General features: G+C 32.6%; 6 protein-coding genes across 7 annotated transcripts in view; 3 read left to right on the forward strand and 3 right to left on the reverse strand.

Moving 5' to 3' along the window:
• Positions 1–2: 2 nt before the first annotated feature.
• LOC134833361 (geminin) lies at positions 3–956 on the forward strand. The gene is made up of 2 exons (XM_063847664.1): positions 3–183; positions 242–956. Exons 1-2 carry the CDS (start codon positions 127–129, stop codon positions 833–835), a joined length of 651 nt encoding a protein of 216 aa, XP_063703734.1. The 5' UTR covers positions 3–126; the 3' UTR covers positions 836–956.
• On the reverse strand, positions 896–6173 carry LOC134833358 (H(+)/Cl(-) exchange transporter 7). The gene is made up of 3 exons (XM_063847661.1): positions 5509–6173; positions 2802–4163; positions 896–1417 (listed from the first exon to the last, which is right to left on the reverse strand). The coding sequence occupies exons 1-3, from the start codon at positions 6026–6028 to the stop codon at positions 1017–1019; spliced, it is 2283 nt and encodes a 760-aa protein (XP_063703731.1). The 5' UTR covers positions 6029–6173; the 3' UTR covers positions 896–1016.
• Positions 6174–6250: 77 nt separating this feature from the next.
• On the forward strand, positions 6251–7351 carry LOC134833362 (SUMO-conjugating enzyme UBC9-B). The gene is made up of 4 exons (XM_063847665.1): positions 6251–6462; positions 6527–6610; positions 6704–6966; positions 7028–7351. The coding sequence occupies exons 1-4, from the start codon at positions 6397–6399 to the stop codon at positions 7092–7094; spliced, it is 480 nt and encodes a 159-aa protein (XP_063703735.1). The 5' UTR covers positions 6251–6396; the 3' UTR covers positions 7095–7351.
• Positions 7352–9588: 2237 nt separating this feature from the next.
• Positions 9589–15468, forward strand: LOC134833050 (PTS-dependent dihydroxyacetone kinase 1, dihydroxyacetone-binding subunit DhaK-like). Its single transcript, XM_063847213.1, has 3 exons — positions 9589–9979; positions 12574–14091; positions 15230–15468. The coding sequence occupies exons 1-3, from the start codon at positions 9778–9780 to the stop codon at positions 15307–15309; spliced, it is 1800 nt and encodes a 599-aa protein (XP_063703283.1). The 5' UTR covers positions 9589–9777; the 3' UTR covers positions 15310–15468.
• Positions 10039–11569, reverse strand: LOC134833051 (aprataxin and PNK-like factor). Of its 2 annotated transcripts, none has more exons than XM_063847216.1 (4): positions 11386–11569; positions 11235–11315; positions 10441–11173; positions 10039–10355 (listed from the first exon to the last, which is right to left on the reverse strand). In XM_063847216.1, the coding sequence occupies exons 1-4, from the start codon at positions 11491–11493 to the stop codon at positions 10060–10062; spliced, it is 1218 nt and encodes a 405-aa protein (XP_063703286.1). In that variant the 5' UTR covers positions 11494–11569; the 3' UTR covers positions 10039–10059. The 2 variants fall into 2 exon arrangements, with proteins under 2 accessions (XP_063703286.1, XP_063703285.1); XM_063847215.1 differs by having other exon boundaries at positions 10429–11173.
• Positions 15373–23420, reverse strand: part of LOC134835499 (uncharacterized) — a 63469-nt gene continuing 55421 nt past the window's right edge. The window contains exons 7-9 of the mRNA XM_063850377.1: positions 23195–23408; positions 20456–22205; positions 15373–16688 (exon numbers count right to left, since the gene is read on the reverse strand). Of these exons, the coding sequence (XP_063706447.1) occupies positions 15698–16688; positions 20456–22205; positions 23195–23408 (2955 nt within the window). The 3' untranslated portion in view covers positions 15373–15697. The remainder of the gene's footprint in view (positions 16689–20455; positions 22206–23194; positions 23409–23420) is intronic.

Here is a 23420-nt window from a genome sequence, read left to right on the forward strand (position 1 = left end):
CGGGAATTGGCGCCATTTCATTATTATTGTTCGTTTTGCCAAACAAATCGCAGGAAAAAAGACAAAAATTGTAGAAAAATCAAAGAAAAATTATTTTTTTTGTGAAATTTCGAGAAAATTGACGCCATGAGTGCCATTCCGAACAAAATTTTCATCCAAGTTGAGAGTTCGAAGGAGCAACAGGTAAAAATTTTCAATTGCGTCTCAAAAAAAAATTTTTTTTTCATGAATTTTGTTCCAGGAGCACATCAAAAACTCCCGAAAGACGTTAAAAACGATCCAAAACACGGCAGTTAACAAGGAAAATCTCGTAGGACGCCTTCCGGCGTACGTTGCAAAGGAATCTCTCGCCAAACCGACTGTTAAATCGCTTTCCAAGGACGATGCCGGCTCAGATCTGAAACATAAGAAGCCCGTAGCTGTTGCTTCGTCGTCATCTCAAACGCTTCCAGCCTCCAGTTTGATCACGGAGGAAGATTTGACCTCGGAAACGGCTGTTAGTGACGTTTATTGGGAAGTTTTGGCCGAAAAACGTCGTCTTGCGCTCGAAGAAACACTCGAGGAGAACGAATATTTGCATGACAAGTGCGAACGTCTCGAATCGGAGCTCAACGAATCGCAAAAACTGCTCAACGAGACACGGGAACTCGTCAATGTCCTCACGGAAATGCTCTCGGAGAAGGAAAATGCTGAAAATGAGCGTACGGAGGAGGATCGGAATGAGGTTGAGGAGGGCGAAGATGCTTTGGCGGCAAATTTAAGCGATTCGGAGACCACAAACGAGGATGAAACTGAAGAAGGACCAAAAATTATCCATTATAACGGCGGAAATTGAAGTATTTGAGTTACCAAACTGACTAATTTTGTTTAAATTTAAGTTTTTTCGAGTAAAAATGTTGATTTAATAATAAACTAGCTAATATTTATTCCTACTAGAGATACAAAAATACAATTTTCTAACGAAAATTCGACTAATTCCAACGGAATGACGTGTCAAAGACATAAAAACACAAAAATTAATCATCATCAATGAGGTCTTTTCGCGTAATTATCCCTCGCACGTGATTGTCATTGTCAACGACGAGCAAATGTCGCAAGCCCAAAGCGCGAAATATTTGAAAAACGCGCGGCACGGAGGTCCTTTCGTGCACACTGTATGGCGACGGGTTCATAAACATCCGCATATTGATGTGATACGAGCCACAAGTTTTGTCTTCGTGCAGGGGAACGTCGCGCAGCTCGGGATATCGCGGATAAGCGTTGCGGAAAACTTCAATGGAGACAGTGTCCTTCCAAAAACGGGCCGTTTCCTCGTAGTAACTGCGTTTGATGATGAGAATCAGTTGCGAGCGGAGAATGAGACCGCGGAGACGACCGTTGCTGCGATCGGTGTCGACGGAATCGACGACGGGGAAACCTGAAATTAAGGAGAAAATGTTATTTAGATTTTTGTTGAATTTAATTTTTTTTTTTTTTTGAAATTTGGGAAAAATTTTAAAAATTTCGTTCAAAGAAAGAAAAAAATTTGAGAAATTTTTGAAAATTTTGTGAAATTGAAAGAAAATTAAAATAAAAAAAAAAAATAAAATTCAAAAAATTCGTGGAAATTTTTAAAAATTTGGAAAATTATGAAATCAAAATCAAATTATGAGAATTATGAGAATTTTTTTTTATTTTGAGGCTTAAAGTAAAGATATATTTAAAAAATTTGTGAAAATCCAGAAAGTTTAAGAAAATACATTTTTCAAAAAAAAAAAAAAAATTAAAAAAAAATAAAAAAATAAAAAAAAATATTAAAAAAAACATGTAAAAAAATATTAAAAATAGATGAAAAAAAGTGTTAAAAAACACTAAAAATAAAACATTTTAAAAAACGAACTAAAAAGTAAAAAATAAGGGCCTAAAAAACGCACTAAAAAGGATAAAATAAGGGCCTTACAAAACAAACCATATTAGCCTGTTGAAATTTTCTCGAATTCTTAAGATTATTTAGGTAAAAGTATGTGACTAAAAACTCCACATTTTTAGTTTTTAATTTATAATATCGCTGATCAAAGGAACTTGGCTAACAAAAGGGACTTGGCTAACAAAAGGCCCTTATTTTATCCTTTTAAGTGCGTTTTTTAGGCCCTGATTTTTTACTTTTTAGTACGTTTTTATGAAAAATTATTTTTATTTTTTTAAATTTTTTTTTTTTTATTTTTAGTAGATAATTTTTTATATTTTTTATATTTTTTTTTAAATATTTTTTTAAATGAAAATTTTTTTTTATTTTTTTAAATTTAAAAAATTTTTTTTTTAATTTTTTAAATTTTTTTTTAAAAATTTTTTTTTAAATATTTTTTTTATATTTTTTAAATAATTTTTTTAAATATTTTTTTTTAAAATTTTTTTTTATATATTTTTTTATTTTTGACTTTTTAGTGCTGGTTTTCATATTATGAAGTCTCTCACAATTTTCTTTCATGTCGTTATGGTCAATTTTGTGATTTTTGGTATATAGGCTTATATGGGAGGGTCCCATTTGATACATGAGACTTGAAAATCTAATGATGGGCGTACCAAGTGCGAAAAATTTCAAGATGTTTTGACCCTACGTTGAACCCTCTATCTCCTAAAATAAAAAAGTTATGGCGGGGACGGACAAAAAATACGGTAGTGAGATGTAGGAAAATGTATATAAAAAAATATCCATGAAAATCTGAATTTTTGATTTCTGAGAAAAAATACGAGCCGAAAGATTTTACAAAAATTTCAGGAAGAAAAATGTGAAAAATTAAAAAAATTCTTTAAAAACTCACCATTATGCGTCGTTTCCTGCAGCACCTTCAAAATATAATCCAACTTCTCCCGCATTTTCAGACAAACCACGGGCTGACTCATGATATTTCCGGCTTTTAATCCCTTGTAACGTGGCGAAACTTCCCACGACAACATCGGCACCTTCGAAACTTTAATCTGCGTATCGTAAATTCCCTCATTGAAATAATCTCCAACGTATTTCGCGGCAGTAATTGTCGCAATAATCGGCAATGCAAAGGCAATATTTCCCGTAGTTTCGATCAAAATGACCGTCAAACTGAGCGTCATCCGTAGAACGCCTCCCAATTGCGCCGCCGAACCAATTAAAGCGTATTTGCCGGGATTGAGGAACGTCACTGTGGGAAAAGCGACACTGAGGAACATGGCGAAAAGTCGTCCCCATGCCGCGCCCACGAGCAAAGTCGGAATAAAAATGCCCAAGGAGACGTTTAAGCCGAATGTGATGCACGACAAGACGAAATAAATTAAGACAAAGACCGCTAATGTGATAATTTGATGACTTCCGGGCGGATCGTGAAAGAGAGCTTTGACAGTTTGTTCGGGCGTTTGAAACCAAAGTGCTGCTGCTGCGTTATATTCGTTATCTTCGCATGCCAGCTGAACGGGCGTCAATGTCGGATCATTCCCGAGCGGGCGACAGTCATTCAACATGTACATCATGGCACATCCGCAAGTCGCTGACAACGCTGCGATCAACATCGCTTCAATAACTCGCGCAAATCTCCATTTTATGAAGCGATTTCGGAAAATATTGATTTTCGTGTTCATGGAATTCCACAAGGCGCCAATTATTCCGCCAAAAACGCCCATCGCGATAAAAATTGGCAACTCGTAGTACTGAAAAGGCAGCGGCTCGAATTGTCCCAAGTTGAAAAGACCGGGATATGTGAAACTTTCCAACCCATGATACGCCGAAAGGACCAAATTGAGTGTAAATGAGCTAATAACCGACGCAAAAAAGCATCGCCAGATCAAATGTTGGTTCCAAAAACTCGCCGCTTCCTCCAAACTGAAGAGAATTCCTCCAATTGGGGCTCCGAAGGCAGCAGCAACGCCCGCAGCAGCTCCGCCAACGACAAAATCCCGTTTTTCGTGGTCATCGCGGAAGCCTCGCATGATTTTGAAGTCTTTGTCGAATGTCGTGGATTTGCCCTGAGAGATTCCCGCAGCAATTACGGCGCCACTGTGGATCATGGGACCTTCTTTGCCGCCTGCCAAGCCTCCGATGACAGATGTTGCGACACCAATTGCTTTCACAGCCAGCGTTTTGATGCGAACGATGCGAGGCACTTTGATGCCGTTCAAGTAGCATTTGACTTGGGGGATTCCGCTGCCAGCAGCTGAAAGAAAAATTCGATTAATTAGGATTTTTTTTGATGGTTTGAAGAGTTAAGAAGGGGAAAAAATTAAAATTTAAGGAAAATTTATCAAATTATTTTAAAATTGAGAAATTTTTTTTAAATTTTTATTTTTATAAAGAAAATTTATGAAGACATTAAGAGTCAAAAAGGGTTAAAAAGTTAAAAAAGTTAAAAATTACTTAAAAATTATTTTAAAACTTAAAAAAATGAATTTTTATGCACTTTTTAGAAAATTTCATGAATCAAAATGATAAAAAATTAATCAAAAATTAAAACTTTGGTCAAAAATTGCTTTTATTTTTCAACAATTAAATTTTATTTGTTTTTTAAAAATTTTTAAAGCAATTTTTGGATGCTTTTACATGCTAAAAAGGTTAAAAATTAATTAAAATTGAAAATTTTTTTCAATTTAAAATTTTTTTTAATAAATTTTGAAACGCGTAAATTTTTAAATGACTAAATTTTATACAAAAATGACAAAAAATATCAAAATTGGTTCAGTTTATTTAAAAAATAAAAATTTTTAATTAATTTAACAGGAGTTTCAAAGTAATTTTAGAGTTTAATTTTAAAAATCAGCCCAAAAACTATAAAAAAATAATTTTGAAGCATTTTTAAAATTTTTTTTTTACACAAAATCAAGAAAAATAATAAATTTAAAATTTTTAAAAATAAATTTTTAAATTTTTTACCAAAATATTAAATTTTCTTAATTTTTTAAACATTTTTTAAGTAATTTGAAAAAATTTTAAAATTTAAAAAAATATTTTTTTTCCTATTTCGATTATTTTCAATCATTTTTGAAGGACAAAAATTGTTTAAAAAAATTTTAAAAAATTAAAAAAAAATAATTTTTTTTTAAAAAATAAAAATTTTTTAATTTTTCATTAATTTTTATGCAAATATAAGAAAATATCTTGAATCAACAGGAAAAAAATATAAATTAAATATTTGAAAAATTTTATTTTTTTTTCAATTTCGATAATTTAAAATCATTTTTTGGAGTTGTCATAAGCTAAAAGTTTTCAAAAAATTTTAAATTTCATTTTTTTTTTCATTTTTTTATAATTTTTAAGCTTTTTATGAATGTTTTAAGAGTCCAAAATTTACCAAAAAACTCATAAAAATATCAAAATTAGTTAAAAATAATCAAAAAATTATAAAATTTCGTCACTTTTGATAATTTTTGAGAATTTTCTCTAAAGCAAGAGCTCTAAAGCATCAAAATTTATGAATAATCTTAAAAATTTGTTAAATTTTCCCAAAAAAGACAATTTTTCAACAAATTTCCATCTAAAATTCAAAAATTTATCAAAAAACTCACCCACAGGCTCCAAATAAGTCACCAGCATCGCTCCAATAAACACAAAAACGACATTCGTAAGCACCCAGTACAGATACGGAATGCCAACATCTCCATTTTTGTGTGAATCGACGAGTTTCTTCAGGAACCCGTACTTGATCAACGAAACTTCTTCAATCACAATGTCAATTGTCGCCGCAACCAAAGCCGTCAAGATGCCAATTAGCAGAAAAATGAACCATCGCGAGACATCCTTCTTCACGGAAAGCTTCGTGACTTTGGTTTTTTGCTCCTGTTCCCACAACACGTTCTCGCAAACGTCGTAATCGAGACTCTCGTAGATGGATTTGGGACGATGTGTGGTCCGAAAAACGACATCATCGCTTGCATCGAGCACCGCGTCATCGTCAGTGTCCTCTTCTAACTCTTCTGCTTCGGTTTCTACGTTGTTGCTTATCACTAATGAGTCATCGTCCGAAGTTTCTTCTGTGATTAAAGTTGTTAAGCTTTCCTTTGTGTTGTGACTTTTGGTTCTTTTCATCGCTTTTTGCGATAATTTACGAATTTTTCACGAGAAATTACTCAATTAAGCTTCATAAAAGACGAAATTTACATTTAAAAGTTGGTCAATTGCTAAAAATTTTGTTTTTGTTATGAAAAGAGGCAAGTTTTCGCTCGAAAAAAAGTTCAAGATGGGTTTCGAGCCGACGGAAGACGGTAGTGAGACGAATGAAAGTGATAAGTGCGCTTCCAGCTGTCAAGGAACGCCATTTTTATTAAAAGTGAATGCGGTAATTGGACTGCTCCGTGATTATTTGTCAAAAAATCCGTGAAAATTCAACAATTTAAAGCTCCTAACCGTGAAAATTGTCGCACTAAACACCCGTAGATCACTGCAAAAACACAAAAATGACTGGAATTGCTGTTGCACGACTCGGCGAGGAACGTAAAGCTTGGCGCAAAGACCATCCATTCGTGAGTTAATCGAAATTTTGTTGTGCAAACCCAAAATTTCACCGTAAAAACTTTCATTTTTCAGGCTTTCGTTGCGCGCCCCGTCAAAAACACAGATGGCACCCTCAATTTAATGACATGGGAATGCGCGATTCCCGGAAAAAAAGGCGTAAGTTGTCCCTTTTCTCGATGTTTCTTTGTTCCCATTGCACTACCCGACGTACTAATGGCTGCTTTATGTCAAACAAAAAATTTTTTTCAGACTCCATGGGAAGGCGGTTTGTACAAATTACGCATGATTTTCAAAGACGACTACCCCACGAGTCCGCCAAAGTGCAAATTTGAGCCGCCACTTTTCCATCCGAACGTTTATCCGTCGGGCACGGTCTGCCTTTCGCTGTTGGACGAGGAGAAAGATTGGCGTCCCGCGATTACGATCAAACAAATTCTCCTCGGTATCCAGGATTTGCTGAACGAACCGAATATTAAAGATCCCGCACAAGCCGAAGCCTACACAATTTACTGGTAAGTCCCTGAAATTATTTCAAAATATTATGAAAATATCAAAAAAAAAATATTTTTTTAGTCAAAATCGCTTGGAATACGAGAAACGAGTACGGGCACAAGCTCGCGCCATGGCAGCTACGGAATAATTGCAGACGGACTCTAAAAACTTACTTGCTAATGATTAAGCCTATAATTCGCTATAAATTAAAATTATCATTAAAACATTGTAATCATTTAATTTTTCTATATATTCGAACACATACACATACATACACACACATATACACAGAAAAAAAATCGTTAAATAAGTGAGAATCTTTGTAGAAGGTAAAATTCTCAGTTTTTTTAGAATTAATGATCATAATTGAATAAATGTACGAGCATAATTGGACATTTCCATTAAAATAAATCATGTGTTGTGATAATTTAATTCAGAAAATTTACGAAAACTTGGAATTTTTGAAAGATTTTTAGCAGGTAAGGACATACAACTTTTTTGACAGTTTAATTTTTTTTTGTTTCGTCAAATATCGACCCAATATGAACAGAAATCAACTTTAGAATGAATATTTATTCAATTTTAGGCTTAAAAGTGATCAAAAAATTACTTGCAAAAAAATCAGAGTTTTTACTTCCAAACGCTGATTTTTTTGTTTCGTCAAATATCGACCCAATATGAACAAAAATCAACTTTAGAATGAATATTTATTCAATTTTAGGCTTAAAAGTGATCAAAAAATGACTTGCAAAAAAAATCAGAGTTTGAACCTCCAAACTCTGATTTTTTTGTTTCGTCAAATATCGACCCAATATGAACAAAAATCATCTTTAGAATGAATATTTATTCAATTTTAGGCTTAAAAGTGATCAAAAAATGACTTGCAAAAAAAATCAGAGTTTGAACCTCCAAACTCTGATTTTTTTGTTTCGTCAAATATCGACCCAATATGAACAGAAATCAACTTTAGAATGAATATTTATTCAATTTTAGGCTTAAAAGTGATCAAAAAATGACTTGCAAAAAAAATCAGAGTTTTTACTTCCAAACGCTGATTTTTTTGTTTCGTCAAATATCGACCCAATATGAACAGAAATCAACTTTAGAATGAATATTTATTCAATTTTAGGCTTAAAAGTGATCAAAAAATGACTTGCTTTAGAATGAATATTTATTCAAATTCAGAGTTTTTACTTCCAAACTCTGATTTTTTTGTTTCGTCAAATATCGACCCAATATGAACAGAAATCAACTTTAGAATGAATATTTATTCAATTTTAGGCTTAAAAGTGATCAAAAAATGACTTGCAAAAAAAATCAGAGTTTTTACTTCCAAACGCTGATTTTTTTGTTCAAAAAATGACGTCAAATATCGACCCAATATGAACAGAAATCAACTTTAGAATGAATATTTATTCAATTTTAGGCTTAAAAGTGATCAAAAAATGACTTGCAAAAAAAATCAGAGTTTGAACCTCCAAACTCTGATTTTTTTGTTTCGTCAAATATCGACCCAATATGAACAAAAATCAACTTTAGAATGAATATTTATTCAATTTTAGGCTTAAAACTGGCCAAAAAATGACTTGCAAAAAAAATCAGAGTTTGAACCTCCAAACTCTGATTTTTTTGTTTCGTCAAATATCGACCCAATATGAACAGAAATCAACTTTAGAATGAATATTTATTCAATTTTAGGCTTAAAAGTGGTCAAAAAATGACTTGCAAAAAAAATCAGAAACTTCCAAACGCTGATTTTTTTGTTTCGTCAAATATCGACCCACTATCAACAAAAATCAACTTTAGAATGAATATTTATTCAATTTTAGGCTTAAAAGTGATCAAAAAATGACTTGCAAAAAAAATCAGAGTTTGAACCTCCAAACTCTGATTTTTTTGTTTTTTTTGTTTAATATGAACCAATATGAACAGAAATCAACTTTAGAATGAATATTTATTCAATTTTAGGCTTGAAATGGGTTAAAAAATGACTTGCAAAAAAAATCAGAGTTTTTACTTCCAAACGCTGATTTTTTTGTTTCGTCAAATATCGACCCAATATGAACTTGCAAAAAAAAAATCAACTTTTAGTCAAATATCGACCCAATATGAACAGAAAATGAATATTTATTCAATTTTAGGCTTAAAACTCTGATTTTTTTGTTTCGTCAAAAAATGAACAAAAATCAACTTTAGAATGCAGTCAAATATGACCCAATAAAAAAATCAGCAGAGTTTTTACTTCCAAACGCTGATTTTTTTGTTTCGTCAAATATCGACCCAATATGAACAGAAATCATCTTTAGAATGAATATTTATTCAATTTTAGGCTTAAAAGTGATCAGCGTTTTTACTTCCAAAAAATGACTTGCATGAAAAAAATCAGCGTTTTTACTTCCAAACGCTGATTTTTTTGTTTCGTCAAATATCGACCCAATATGAACAGAAATCATCTTTAGAATGAATATTTATTCAATTTTAGGCTTAAAACGGGTCAAAAAATTAAAAAAGGGCTTCAAAAGTTGACATCTGTCATTTTTTTTATCTGTCAAAATTATTTTTTCAATCTCAATTCCTCAAAATTTAACGAAAAAATCTTAAAATGCTTCTTTTACTCTGCGAAAATTGTCTGAATGATAAGAAATCGTCGTAATTCTACGTACGATGCGTCACATAGACACACTTCTGTACGAAAAGAAATAACTGCCAAGAATCCGTATGCATGCGAGATTTATTAATTTTCATGATCAAACGTTATTCTATTATCAGCTATTGTTGCGCGAACATCAACAAAGTACCCCTAGAAGTGTTTTTTTTAACAAAACAAAGAAATGAGTGACGACGAATTTTCTCTGACAAAAGTGCAAAAGAGCCTCGCGGGCTACGTTTCGATCAACAACAATTTGCGACATTATCGGAAGACAAATATCGTCGCTCGCAATGACCTTGAACGCATGAAACCCAATATCGTGCGGATTATCACGGGAGGCGGATCGGGACACGAGCCTTTTAGCATCGGATATGTCGGGGAAGGTAAGAATTTTTGATTTTTTTCGTGTTTTAGGATTCCAGAATTTTTTTTTGTACTTTTTTCGTTTATTTCTGGTTAAAAATTAATCTTCATTGGCATCGCCGTCATCCAAAATGGCACTATTATCGTCGGATTCCTCCAAATTTGAGTCAATTTCGTCGATTTCGTCGTCGCTGGATGCTTGATCGCCATTTAGCACGAAATCCTCATCAGCTTCGTCGGCACTAAAGTCACCCTCGTCTTCCTCCTCGACATTTTCTTCTTCACTTTCGTCACTTTCCGGCTCATTTTTTGGTTGGGGCATCGGTTTTGGAAGCCAAACTGGAGCTCCTGTGGATGTCGAGGCCTTTCCGCCGTCGCTACAACTGCTTGGACCCGCTGTCGGTGCGAAAAGTACAAAAAGCTGGCGTTAAAAAAATTAAAAATCACAAAAATCGGGGAAAAAACAGACAAAGGTATATACTTGAAGGCGGATGGGCGTATTCCAAAAAGTGATCGGGATTGCGGCGATAACAGCGGGCGGCATAAGGACACATTGGGGAGCCTGGCGGCGCAGGCGGATAGTTTGGGCGACGATAATCGGCGTCTCCGGGATGGGCAAGTTGCCTGCGATGCTCTACGTTGCGACGATAACATCGAATCCCGAACTCACAAGAGTCCCGCAAAGGCTCGTCTGTCGAATCGGGCTCTTCCTTTTTCACAACGGCGGATGTCGAGGCCTGAGAAGTGCTTGGAACGTCGTTAGTTTTCAATTTTTTGTGATTTTCGGCAGTTTCATCTTCAATTTCGCGTTTGACTCGGACAGTTTCTTGCTCTGGATTGCTTTGGACCTCACTTGATGTCACATTTTGTGCCTCAAAATTGAAATCTGGCGTCGGCAGAACGATTAAATCTCGTTCCTCGACTATTTGGGACACTTCTGACGTCGACGATGACGCCGGCATGACTTGCGGAAGTATTTCCGGAAAGTTTTGGGAGTCATTTAATTCCGCCAAAGGTCTCACTCGCAACATTAGAGACGCCGCTTGAACATTATTTGTCTCTAAATCAGTCTTTTTAATGGAAATTTTGAACCAACACTTGTCGGGAAGGAATCCGAACTGATCGCCATCTCTCAAGGCGACTTCCTTCTCTTTCAGTAACGTGTCAATATGGGAACTGCCATCAACTTTGTAGTAAAGGGGGTTCAAATGTGTCTAAAAAACCCAAAAAAATCCTTAAAAATTTGATTTTTCATAAAAAAATCAAAAATTTTACCGCTTTAATGGTCACTCGATCCGAAAACGCAGTTTTGTGTGTCAAAATGCCCTGATTTCGTGATATCCGGGTGTCATCACACTATAAAAAAATTATGATTTGATAAGAAATTCAATTTCGCGGTCATTTTGTTGGAGATTTTTTCACTTACGCTGAATACGAGAAAGCTTCGACCGAGAATAACTTGTTGATTTGTGACTTCCGCTTCTTGAGGATTGGCGTCGTTGGAGGCGTCGACAGGTACAACGAACACAGACATCGTTAAGGCACAAATTTCGAGGTGAAATTCTTTATTTTGTGCCCTTTAACATGGAATTTCCGTTTTGGATTGTTTGTTTTTGTTGAAAATCGGGAGTGATGCTTCGTTGATTCGTGCACAAAAGGCGGTTTGAGTTTTTGAATTGCGGTTTCATAAAAGTTCGTTACGTTTTTTAATCGAATTTAATGGAATTTTGTTGAAATGAGTAATTTAAAAAAAAAGCTTAAATTTTAAAAGAATTTTAATTAAAAATTCGTTTTTTGTGGAACTTTTCATAAAAAAAAAAAATAAAAAATGTCCTAAATTTGTACTAAAAATTACTTTTGAAGTATCACAAAGTTAAAATTTGTACTAAAAATTACTTTTGAAGTATCTTGAACTTGAAATTTGTACTAAAAATTACTTTTGAAGTATCTCAAAGTTAAAATTTGTCAAAACTTTGTACTAAAAATTACTTTTGAAGTATCTCAAAGTTAAAATTTGTCAAAACTTTGTACTAAAAATTACTTTTGAAGTATCTCAAAGTTAAAATTTGTCAAAACTTTGTACTAAAAATTACTTTTGAAGTATCTCAAAGTTAAAATTTGTCAAAACTTTGTACTAAAAATTACTTTTGGAGAATCTCAAACTCGAAATTTGTACTAAAAATTACTTTTAAAGTATCTCAAAGTTAAAATTTGTCAAAACTTTGTACTAAAAATTACTTTTGAAGTATCTCAAACTTAAAATTTGTCAAAACTTTGTACTAAAAATTACTTTTGAAGTATCTCAAAGTTAAAATTTGTCAAAACTTTGTACTAAAAATTACTTTTGAAGTATCTCAAGCTTGAAATTTGCCAAAATTTGTACTAAAAATTAGTTTTGAAGTATCTCAAAGTTGAAATTTGTCAAAACTTTGTACTAAAAATTACTTTTGGAGTATTTCAAACTCAAAATTTGTACTAAAAATTGCTTTTAAAGTATCTCAAACTCAAAATTTGTACTAAAAATTACTTTTGAAGTATCTCAAAATCGAAATTTGTACTAAAAAAATTATTTTCAAACCCTCAACTTAAAAATTTTAATTTTTTTCTCTTTCAGGAATGCTCACCGCCTGCGTTTGCGGCGAAATCTTCGCATCTCCCAGCGTCACAAACATCTTAACCGCCATCGTAACTGCCGGCGCTCGTCCCGGATCCTCAATCTTGCTCATTGTCATCAACTACACGGGAGATCGCCTGAATTTTGGTCTCGCTGGCGAAATTGCTCGCACCAAATACGGCTTCAATGTCGAAACAATTCTCGTGAACGACGATTGCTCCATCGAAAATGTGCGAAAAAGCGTTGGAAAACGTGGCTTAGCAGGCGCCGTTCTTATTCACAAAATCGCCGGAGCAATGGCAGCAATGGGCAAAGAACTCGGGGAAATTGCCGATTTTTGCAACGATTTACTGCAAAATCAAAAATTGGCGACGATTGGATTCACTTTTACGGAAAAGGAAGACGAGTCAGTCGAAAATATCGAAATCGGGCGAGGAATTCACGGCGAACCGGGCATCGAAAAAATTGAAAAAACCCCGAATTTCGAGAGAATTGTGGAAATTGTGATGGAAAAATTGCTTAAAGCTGTTCCGAGAGGCACGGAAATTCGAAAACCGCAAGTTGCTTTTTTGTTTAATAATTTAGGGGGTGCCACAAATTTCGCAATTTCGACTTTTGCGAATATTTTTCTCAAAGAAGTGCGAGTTTATTATGACGTGCAATTAACGCTCGAGGGAACTTTTGTCACTTCGCATAATGTTGAAGGGATGTCAGTGACAATTTTACGTTTGGATGGCAAAAAAGACGAAATTTTGGATTATTTGAGGTTTCCAGTGAAAATTGCCGCGAACGTTCCCTTCAATATCGTTCGAGAAATGAATCCGCCCGACGATCATCCTGTGGCGCGATACGATTCCGAGTATTTCATCGACAAATTCGAGCTGGACGAGCGTTTGTACGAAATTAAACACGGCGAAATCGGCATCGAAGCTGCTAAAAAGTCACTTTTGGGAATTTGTGACATCTTGATTAAATGCGAAAAGCTCCTAAATGGCATGGATGCTGAATTTGGCGACGGCGATACGGGAACTCTCATCACAGGAGCCGCAAAAGCGCTTTTACAAGCGATCAATTCGGACAAAATCAATTTTATGTATCCCGCGGTGATGTTACACGAAATCAGTGACGTCCTTCAAAAAAATATGGGCGGCTCACTTGGAGCGATTTTCTGTATTTTCCTTCAGGGAGCGGCTGAAGCGTTTATTTTTGATCAAGATGTCGTCACAGTGGGACATTTGCAGCTGTGGTTGTTGGCACTGAAGTTTGGGATGCGAGCAGTGATGAAATATGGATTGGCTGAAGTTGGAGATCGAACGATTTTGGATGCGTTACAGCCCGGGATTGAAAAGTTGGAGGAAGGAATGGCGATGAATCCGAGTTTGAAGGATATTATTGATGATTTTGCGACGGCTTGTGAGGAGGGAGCGGATAGAACGAAGGAAATTATGCCGAAATCGGGAAGAGCGGCATATGGGTTTTCCGAGGGGAAGGCTTTTAAAGCGGAAACTAATGATCCAGGTGAGTTTTTTAAAAATATTTTTCAACTAATTTGATAAAAAATATTGAAATAAAACGATTTTTTATGAATTTCAAATAAAAAAAAATAAAAAAAAAAATTAATAAATAATTTTAAATAATTTAAAAAATTAATGATCGAAAAAAAAAATAATTTTAATTCAAACAAAAATTGAAAAATTTTATGCTTTTTACATAAAAAAATATTTTTCTAAAACAAATTTTTAATAATTTTTTTCAAAAAAAAAAAATAATAATAATAATAATAAATAAAATAAAATAAAAAAAAATAAAATACATATTAATTTTTTTTGAAATTAAAATGTTGAATAATTTTTTTATTTCAAATATATAGAAAAAAAAACATTAAAATCAGTACCTATGAAAATATTTTTAAAAAAATTAAAGCAAAAAAAAAATAATTATAAAATAAAAAAAATATTAAAAAAATAATTAAATTAAATCAAAACAAAAATTGATAATTTAACTTAAAATATTAAAATTAGAATTAATAAAATATTTTTTTTTAAACAAAAGAAAATAATTTTGTAAAACTAAATTTTTAATTAATTTTTCTAAATTTTAAATTATAATTAAAAAAAAGTTTTAAAATTTTAGAATATAAAAAAAATAAATAATTTATTTTTTAAATAAAAAAAAATAATTAAATTTTCAAAATTAAGCTATTTTTTATAATTTATATATTGAATAAATTTTTTCCAAAAAAATAAAATCATCATTTTAAACATTAAATAATAAAATTGAAATATTAAAATCATTATGAAAATATTTATATAAAAATTAGAAAAAAAAATAAATAAATAAAAAATAAAAATAAAAAAATAAATAAAAAAAATTATTAAAAAAATAAATAATTTTGATTAAAAAATAAATAATAAATAAATAATAAATAAATAAAAAATAATAAATAAAAATTAAATAAAAATAAAAAAAATAAAATAAAAAAAATAAATATTTAAAAAAAAATTAATAATTTCTTTTTAAAGCTCTTAAAAAATCTATTAAAGATAAATTTTTTTTTTATTTTTATTTATTTTATTTTTTTTTAATTTTTATTTTATTTTTTTAATTTTTAAATATTATAAATAAATAAATTAACTTTAATTTTTACCTCTTTCAGGAGCCCAAGTAATCGGCATCATCGCTCGAGCCACATACGAAGGCATCAAATCCGTCTTCAACAAACACAACATCGAATAGAAAAAAAAATCTGAATTCATCATTAATAGAAAAGAAAAATAAAAAACTCAAAATTTGGCACTGTAGAACTTGATATTTTTATTAATAATTTTTTTTCTTGTTATAAAGTTAAAACTTTTTCATATTTATTTATTTTTATTTAGTAATATTTAACATGGAATCGATATTAATAGTTGCAAGTAGAGTAATTATGACTTTTTTTTAATAATCAAAAAAATTAAAATTAATCTTAAAAACTAACAGACGTGAAAAAAAATCAAAGAAAAAAAGAAATGGAAATTTTAAAAAATATTTTTCAGAGGTAAGTTTGTTATTTTACTTAATTTTCTTAATTTTTAATTAATTTTCTTGTTAAAATATTTAATTTTTTAATTAATTTTCCCTCAATTTAGTATCGTTTGATGTTAATGACATTGACGCCGTTCCGCGAAACACTTCCGCGATCCACGCTGTCGATGTATTTCAAAGTTGCAGGTGACTCACTGCCGCGATACCGGTTTGTCGTGATGCTCCGTACCTCACGCGACTCAACGGTGCGTTGTCCTCGTCCATCGGGCGTTGGCAGTGTCTTGCGCGAAAAGCTCTCTGTGGTATTTGTGACACCCGGTCTACTTGGATCCGTCGAATGATGTGTCGTGTTGAAGGTTTCATTGTAATCCTCGGTGCTGGAGCTGCCACGACGCACGAGACTTGCGGTATCTTTGTTGATGGTGACGGGACTTTTGGTTCTGGCAAAGGCTTCACGTTCGCGCAATTTGTAAGAATGACTCAGAGGCTCTTCATTGATGACTTTATACAGCTCGGGTGACTTTTCACGCAAATCTCGAAGGAAAATGTTGCGTTTTCCATCGACAACGGAGTTACCGGATGACGTTGTTGTTGTTGTGTAACGTTCCTCGCGTCGTGTAACGTTGCCCGAAGGTCCCAAATTGCTCAAATCGCGAGTGCTGCGCGAAATTAGATTCACAATTGAGGGACTTTTGAGTTGTTGTTCGTTCGAAAGATGCGGATTTGACTTGTACATGCTGCTCATGTGACTCAAATTGCTGCCGTAACGCGGATGTCCGTTAATTTTCTCGATAAAAATGGGATTTGGGTCGTCGGTGCCGTTCAAGCCGTGCACATTGAAGCTCTTACTCCGATTTAGTGCCTTGTAACTACGAGCCGGTTTCGCGGGTCCCGTATTCGCCAAGGGTTTTTGCACCGTATTTATCACGGAAACGTTGATCGTTGACGAATGCAGTGGCTTGTGATGATGATCCAAGGTACGTGGCAACGTCTGAGAATTATTCCGATAATCTGTGGTGTCAGAAACGAGACGATTTGTGCTTTTGCTGAAACGTCCGAGAGTTGTCGTGTTGCTCGGTTGGTAGCTCGATCTGCAATGAGACACGAAATGAAAAGAAATGAAGAACGAAGTTGAGGAATGTTCTCATTACACAAAAATTCAATAAAACGCGAAATAAGCGGCGATCAAGGTGTTTGCGTGGGATTTTTGGACCCAATTTTAGAGTGTAACATTTTTTTTTATTGTTACAAATATTAATTCGACGTCGTACGATGAATCAAAAAAATAAGTAGCGACACCGAATAGATTGATCATATTCAGTGATAAATGGAGCCTTGTATGGTGCGAGAGATTGAAACAGGTCAAGTTGTTGTTGTTTAGTTAGAAATCGTTTGATGTCATTGTTCTGTTTTTATTTTGAGTGATTGATCGTTAGCAGGTCGTTTACAGTTTTAGATCGAATTTTTCACTTTTTTTATGATCTTGTCATTTTAGGGGCCTCCATAGAAGATTTTGACGTCATTTTTTTTTTAATGAAAGTTAATTTATTTATCATTTTTGAAAGTAAATTATTCAAAAATTATTTTTTTTAATAGAAATTTTCATATTTTAAAGTCAAAATATTAATTAAAAATTTTTTTTAAAACAAATTTTGAGGTTAAGTTTGTTTGTTTTGATGAAATTTTGTTTATAATATGAATAAACATAACCTAAAAAAATTTAATTAAATTAAAAAATAAAAAAATATTTTTTAAAAAATAAAATATAAATAAAAAAATAAAATTTTTAAGCTTTTGAAAGCTTTTGGAAGTATTTTTAAGTTTAGATATACAAAGTATAACCTTAAAACAAAAAAAAATAGATTCTGTTAAAAATTTCCATATTTCCATTTGCCATACTTTTAATTAATTTTTTTTTTATAAAATTAAAAATAATTTGATTTTTTTGATGTTTTTTTCTAATTTAAAGCCTAATATGTTTAAGAAAAATTTTATATTTTTACAAAAACTTCTTGAAAGCTGAAATTGTGAATTTTTATAAAAAATTAGAAAACATAACCTCAAAAAAAATTATGTTTTAACTAAGTTTTTGCTATTTCAAGTTCTAAATGTTGTTAAAGCTATAAAAAATAAATTTTTAGTTAAAATTTAGAAATTATAACCTTAAAACAACAAAAAATTATTTTTTCCCTTATTTTTAATTTATTTTTTTTTTTTATTAAATTAAGAATAATTTTGAAATATCTTGTTTTTCCATTTTGAAGCTCAAAATTTATAAGAAAAATTTTATTAATTTTTTTTTTATTTTTCAAAACTATTTGAAACCTTAAAGTGCGAATTATTAAATAAAAATTTAAAAAATATACCTAACCTCAAATTTTTTTTATATTTGAAATTTTTGATCGACATATGTCACAAACATATTTTTGAATGTCAAAATTTTTTTTGAATATATTTCAAAAGAATATTTTAACATGAATATAATTTTTTTCAAATACAATTTTTTAAAAAATGCAAGAAATTGAGATCAAATACTTTGAGGTTATGTTAGATCAGAAGCTTAATTTCAAACAAAATTTTGGCGCCAAAAATTGTTTTTTAAAAAAATATGATTTTTAAAACAATTTAATCAGAAGAAAAAGACAAATGCTGAAAAAAATTCATGAAAATTCCTCCAAAAAGCGCCCTCTATTGCATAATTTTTCTATTTACGCAAAATCGCTCCACAGAGACCTTCAAAACAATGCACCTGCTCAACGTGTGACATTCCGCAAACAAAAATGGAAATTTTTTCCGATTAAATTCTTCACGTCATTAATCGGTATAATAAAATAGAATACGAGCTAATAACGCCGTACACGGGCTGTATTTATTTGCCAAAATGATTAACGTGCAACAATACACGGCTGTAACTGACATTATTTTGCTTTTAGCAATAAATAACACGTGTAATGAGACACCAATTAAGGCAAAATTAGTAGGTGCATTTGACGCCACCGCAGATTCTGCGTTTTGTTCAACACGTAGAAAAGTGCATTGAAATTGTTTGTAAGCGCATTCATAATTTGCAATTGAACGAGATATGATGTGAGAATTTAAATCTATTTAGTTTGCTTTGTCTTTTGAACGTACTTGCTTAGCGGTAATGTTCTCAATGGCAACCTGTTTTTAATTAGGACGTATTAAATTGAGCAAACGAGTTTTGTACTTATGGATTTAGAAGGAGGGGATTAAGTCGAATATCTCACAAGATTTTTTTTATTGAAGCTGTTTAGAATGGAAAGTGAGTAAAAATTCGTTTTAATACGTTTTGAGTCTGTCTGAGATGATTTGTATGAATTCTGAGCAATAGATGACGCTTTATATTGAAAAATTTTGTCAATAGAGGGCTCTAAAAACTTTTTTAGAAAATTTTTTCTTCTACTTTTTTAGAATGCTTATTCGAAGGCGTTAATATGAGTTTTTTAATTTGCATTTGACAATATTTTTTTTTAAATTACTCAATAGATGGCGCTTTATTATAAATGCTTTTCAATAGAAGGCCCTGAAAACATATTTATGTAATTTTGACTAATTCTATGGTTTTTTCATTTCAAAAATGTTCGTTAAAAGGCACATAAAATTTTAAAATATTTTTTTTTGAAATTTTTACTCAATAGAGGGCGCTGTTATAATTCCAATTTCTAAATTTTATCTAATCTGAGATATTTTTAAAGAGGTTTATGGGCAACATTATATTGATTTTTTATTTTGAAGCATTAAATGACATTTTTGAGTAAAAATGTTGCTCTGGATAGATGGCTCTGGAAAAATTTCATGCAATTTTGGCAAATTCGATAACTTTTCAGTTCAATGTTTTTCATTTTAAGTATTTTAATGAGTTTTTTTATTCTATACATGAAGCTTTTATTTTTATTTTTTTAATCAATAATTTTTTTTTTTTTGCAATAAAAAGCACTGAGGATATTTTAAAGTAAAATTTTACTCAATAGATGGCTCTGGGAAACATTTTTATGTAGTTTTGACAAATTTGATTGATTTTCACTCAAAAATTGTTCATTTTAAGTGGTTATTAATAATAACTTTTACTCAATAGAGGGCGTTGCGGATATTTTATAGTTCAATTTTACTCAATAGAGGGCGTTGAAAATTTTTTGAATATTTTTATAAAAATATTGAAAGTACTTTTTTACGTCAAAATTGTTTATAATACTTTGATAAAAGTTTTCAGGGAAATTTTTTGTTTTGAATCTCCTTCAGTTTTAGTTTTTAGCCGTTAGATGGCGCTTTAAAAAAATAAAAAGAGCATTTTAATGAAATTTTAAATAATTTTAATCAATTTTTTTCGATGAAAATTTTTTATTTCACTGAATCAAATTGTAATTTCTGACCTTCAGATGGCGCTTTAGCACAAATAAAAAATACTCAACAGATGGCGCTGAGTAAAATTTCTTTAAAAAACGTTAAAATACGCTCAAATAAGACCCAATAAAACTAAAATTAACTTTTAATTCAAAATTTCCTATAAATGCTCATAAAAACTCGCAACAATCGATTAAAATCGACGACTTTTCGTACGTAATTAACCGTCATCGTAATCAACAACGACTTTTGTCTGTCGTTTTGTCTTATTAATACTGGCTCTTATGCAATCACCGTGAATTTATCACATACTTAAAACACAAAAAAAAAACATTAATCGAAGATATCATAAAAAAGAGGAAAAAGAGAATCACGATTTATTCATTTTTTCTTCGCTTCAAGCAAAATTTTTGTGTTTGTTTGTTAACAACTTGATTCATTTTTATGTAATTATTATCGGGTCATGAAGAAGATTTTTTTTTTTGCTTTCACTTACTTGACGTGATATTGTTGGGGCTCCTCCGATCTCTGACGTCGACTGAAATTCCGTTGGGGTCGTGCGCCTTCGTAGCGATTTTCCTTGCCGTAAATACTTCCCGCGTAAGGATTTTCGCCCAAATAGTATCTCTGTCGGGGACTCGTTATCATTTCGCCGTTGCCGTTAGTTGTCACCACGTCTAGATCTGACGAATTCCTGCGATTAACTGCAAAACTACCGCTACCGATACTCGATTCGCGTTGCTCGCCGCCTTCGGTACTGCGACGAAAATGCGACTTTTTGTTTCCATTGATGTGTCCATCAATGACGTTGTATTGCTGATACGTGTTATTGCCATTAACGGAATCTTGCTTTTGTATTTTTTGTTGTTGTTTGTGCTGCGGCGACGGTGATCGATGTTTTCCTGATGATTTCATCTTGATTTTGCGCTCGGCGCTTGCTGAACGGATTTTTCCGACGAGTTTTCGGATCGAATTGCCAATTGCAGCGCCGACATTTTTAGTTTTTGTGTCTTTCGCGCCATTTTGTGGCATAACCGGCGGGGGTATTGGGGGCGGGGGAGCAGGACCCTTCTTACGGGGGGTCGCAACTTCGGAGAAACGCGTTTTTTGGTATTGTTTCTTCTGCAAAGTGGTTGGCGTTTGAGCAATTACGGGCGGCGATGGCGAATTGGAGCGTGATTGGGACCGTGGCGAGTAATCTGGGCGTGGTTCGGGTCTCTTAATTGGCGACGGGGAACGTTGAGCCAAATTTCCCGTACTTTTCATCTTTCGTTCGAGAGCTCTTTTGCGTTCAGGAACCGTTGGATGATACAAAGTCGTTTCCGGGGATGGCGGCGAAGGACTTTTTATACCGCTATCGGGCGTTCTGTTGATGACGGGACGCGAACGAGGCGTCGTGAAGTACGTGGAAGATGAAATATAAGCAGAATCGTCACGCTGGATGGACGAAGCTTTGATTGGCACATCGTCAACGGCATCTTTTGGCTCATTTCGTGAGAATTTATGCAAATCTTCGCGCGATTCGCGGATAAAACCGGAGTCTTGACGCGTTAAATGTCCATTTGAGAAGGAATTTTTCATGCTAAGACCTTCGGGGCGATATCGCACGTCATTTCGCGAACCACTCAAGTACCCCAAGTCATCACGTTTGAAGGTTTCCGTATCGGAATCGACACTCGAACGTATTTGCGAACCAAATTTCGGCTTGTTAGGTGTCGCATAATCGTCTTCCTTGTAAGTTTTCAAGATACTTTCTCTGCCATTCAAGGGGAAACTCTTCACGGGACGCAATTCCTCTTTAACAGCCGTTTCTTGACGCAAACGATGATTACGTTGAAGTGTCCCGGAAAGTTTTTCCTGAAATTCCTTCGAGATTAAGGGACGAGCTGCTGGCGGAGTTTTTCGTTCAGACCATTCCGTGATGCCTTGAAAGTATTTTTTCGGCGATTCGCGTTCCGGCAGGATGACTTGTGGGTTTGAAGGTGACATTAGCTTCGGAGATGGCGTCGAGCTGGGCGTTGGAGTTGTTGGCGATGACTTGATCGTGACATTGAAGAAGGTTTTCTTCGTTGGTTCGATGACAAGATCATCGTGTGATTCTTCCGTGGATGATCTGGCACTTGATTCACTTCCGAAATGGCTGTCTAACCACTTGCTGGTTTCAGTCTTGCGCGTTTCCTCTTCGCGATCCACGTCTAGGGGGCGTTTTGTGAGAGCGTCGGTGCGATCCAAGAGTGCAGCGGCTTCTAAAATGTTAAGAGAAATGTGAGTTAAAGTCGTTTTTTAAGAAAAAAAAAAAAAAATTTGACAATATCGCATTTCGATTTTTTGGACCCAATGCACATTTGGAGTTTTTAAGAAAAAATTATTTTAAGAAAAGTTTTTCAAATTACAAATTTTACCCCAATACACATTCTACAATTTCACCTCTGGAAAAATTGACGAATTTAATCCCAATGAACATTTTAAATTTTCTTCCTTGAAAAAATTACGAATTTTATCCCAATGAACATTTTAAATTTTCTTCCTTGAAAAAATTGACGAATTTTATCCCAATGAACATTTTAAATTTTCTTCCTTGAAAAAATTACGAATTTCATCCCAATGAACATTTTAAATTTTCTTCCTTGAGCAAATTGACGAATTTTATCCCAATGAACATTTTAAATTTTCTTTTTTTAAGCAAATTACGAATTTTATCCCAATGAACATTTTAAATTTTCTTCCTTGAAAAAATTACGAATTTTATCCCAATGAACATTTTAAATTTTCTTCCTTGAGTAAATTACGAATTTTATCCCAATGAACATTTTAAATTTTTTTCCTTAAGTAAATTACAAATTTTATCCCAATGAACATTTTAAATTTTCTTTTTTGAGTAAATTACGAATTTTATCCCAATGAACATTTTAAATTTTCTTCCTTGAAAAAATTACGAATTTCATCCCAATGAACATTTTAAATTTTCTTCCTTGAGTAAATTACGAATTTTATCCCAATGAACATTTTAAATTTTCTTCCTTGAAAAAATTACGAATTTCATCCCAATGAACATTTTAAATTTTCTTCCTTGAAAAAATTACGAATTTTATCCCAATGAACATTTTAAATTTTAAATTTTCTTTTTAACCCAGTTTACATTCCTAATTTTAACCCCAATGCACATTCCAAAATGTCCCCAATGCAAATTTTGATAAATTTTCATCGAAATGCGATTCAGAAGCAATTTTCTTACCTTTTTGTCGCTGCAACAATGACTTTTGATTGCGTCGTTGTTTCCGGAGACGATCAGAAAGACTATCCCAATCGTCGATGGCCTCTTTTGGGCCATCACGTTCCATTTGTTCTTGTTCTGCGGCGTATCTCATCTCTGTCTTGTACACTTCTCCGTCTATAACATGATCAACAAGTTGTTCGTCTCTCTGTTTAAAATACCTTTGATGCGATTCCTACACAAAAAA

Source organism: Culicoides brevitarsis, chromosome 3, assembly GCF_036172545.1.
Source record: "Culicoides brevitarsis isolate CSIRO-B50_1 chromosome 3, AGI_CSIRO_Cbre_v1, whole genome shotgun sequence".
Classification (NCBI taxonomy): domain Eukaryota; kingdom Metazoa; phylum Arthropoda; class Insecta; order Diptera; family Ceratopogonidae; genus Culicoides; species Culicoides brevitarsis.

Excerpts from the sequence above, each read along its gene's own strand:
- LOC134833050 (XM_063847213.1), top strand. The coding sequence starts at position 9,778 with ATGAGTGACGACGAATTTTCTCTGACAAAAGTGCAAAAGAGCCTCGCG. Across the intron at positions 9,980-12,573 it reads CATCGGATATGTCGGGGAAG|GAATGCTCACCGCCTGCGTT; the intron begins GTAAGAATTTTT and ends TTTCTCTTTCAG. Across the intron at positions 14,092-15,229 it reads AGCGGAAACTAATGATCCAG|GAGCCCAAGTAATCGGCATC; the intron begins GTGAGTTTTTTA and ends TACCTCTTTCAG.
- LOC134833361 (XM_063847664.1), top strand. The coding sequence starts at position 127 with ATGAGTGCCATTCCGAACAAAATTTTCATCCAAGTTGAGAGTTCGAAG. Across the intron at positions 184-241 it reads AGAGTTCGAAGGAGCAACAG|GAGCACATCAAAAACTCCCG; the intron begins GTAAAAATTTTC and ends ATTTTGTTCCAG.
- LOC134833051 (XM_063847215.1), bottom strand. The coding sequence starts at position 11,493 with ATGTCTGTGTTCGTTGTACCTGTCGACGCCTCCAACGACGCCAATCCT. Across the intron at positions 11,316-11,385 it reads GAAGCTTTCTCGTATTCAGC|TGTGATGACACCCGGATATC; the intron begins GTAAGTGAAAAA and ends ATTTTTTTATAG. Across the intron at positions 10,356-10,428 it reads GCCTTCAAGTATATACCTTT|CGGGTCCAAGCAGTTGTAGC; the intron begins GTCTGTTTTTTC and ends TCGCACCGACAG.
- LOC134833362 (XM_063847665.1), top strand. The coding sequence starts at position 6,397 with ATGACTGGAATTGCTGTTGCACGACTCGGCGAGGAACGTAAAGCTTGG. Across the intron at positions 6,611-6,703 it reads CGATTCCCGGAAAAAAAGGC|ACTCCATGGGAAGGCGGTTT; the intron begins GTAAGTTGTCCC and ends AATTTTTTTCAG. Across the intron at positions 6,967-7,027 it reads GAAGCCTACACAATTTACTG|TCAAAATCGCTTGGAATACG; the intron begins GTAAGTCCCTGA and ends ATATTTTTTTAG.
- LOC134833358 (XM_063847661.1), bottom strand. The coding sequence starts at position 6,028 with ATGAAAAGAACCAAAAGTCACAACACAAAGGAAAGCTTAACAACTTTA. Across the intron at positions 4,164-5,508 it reads GACTTATTTGGAGCCTGTGG|CTGCTGGCAGCGGAATCCCC; the intron begins GTGAGTTTTTTG and ends TTTTTCTTTCAG. Across the intron at positions 1,418-2,801 it reads GCAGGAAACGACGCATAATG|GTTTCCCCGTCGTCGATTCC; the intron begins GTGAGTTTTTAA and ends CCTTAATTTCAG.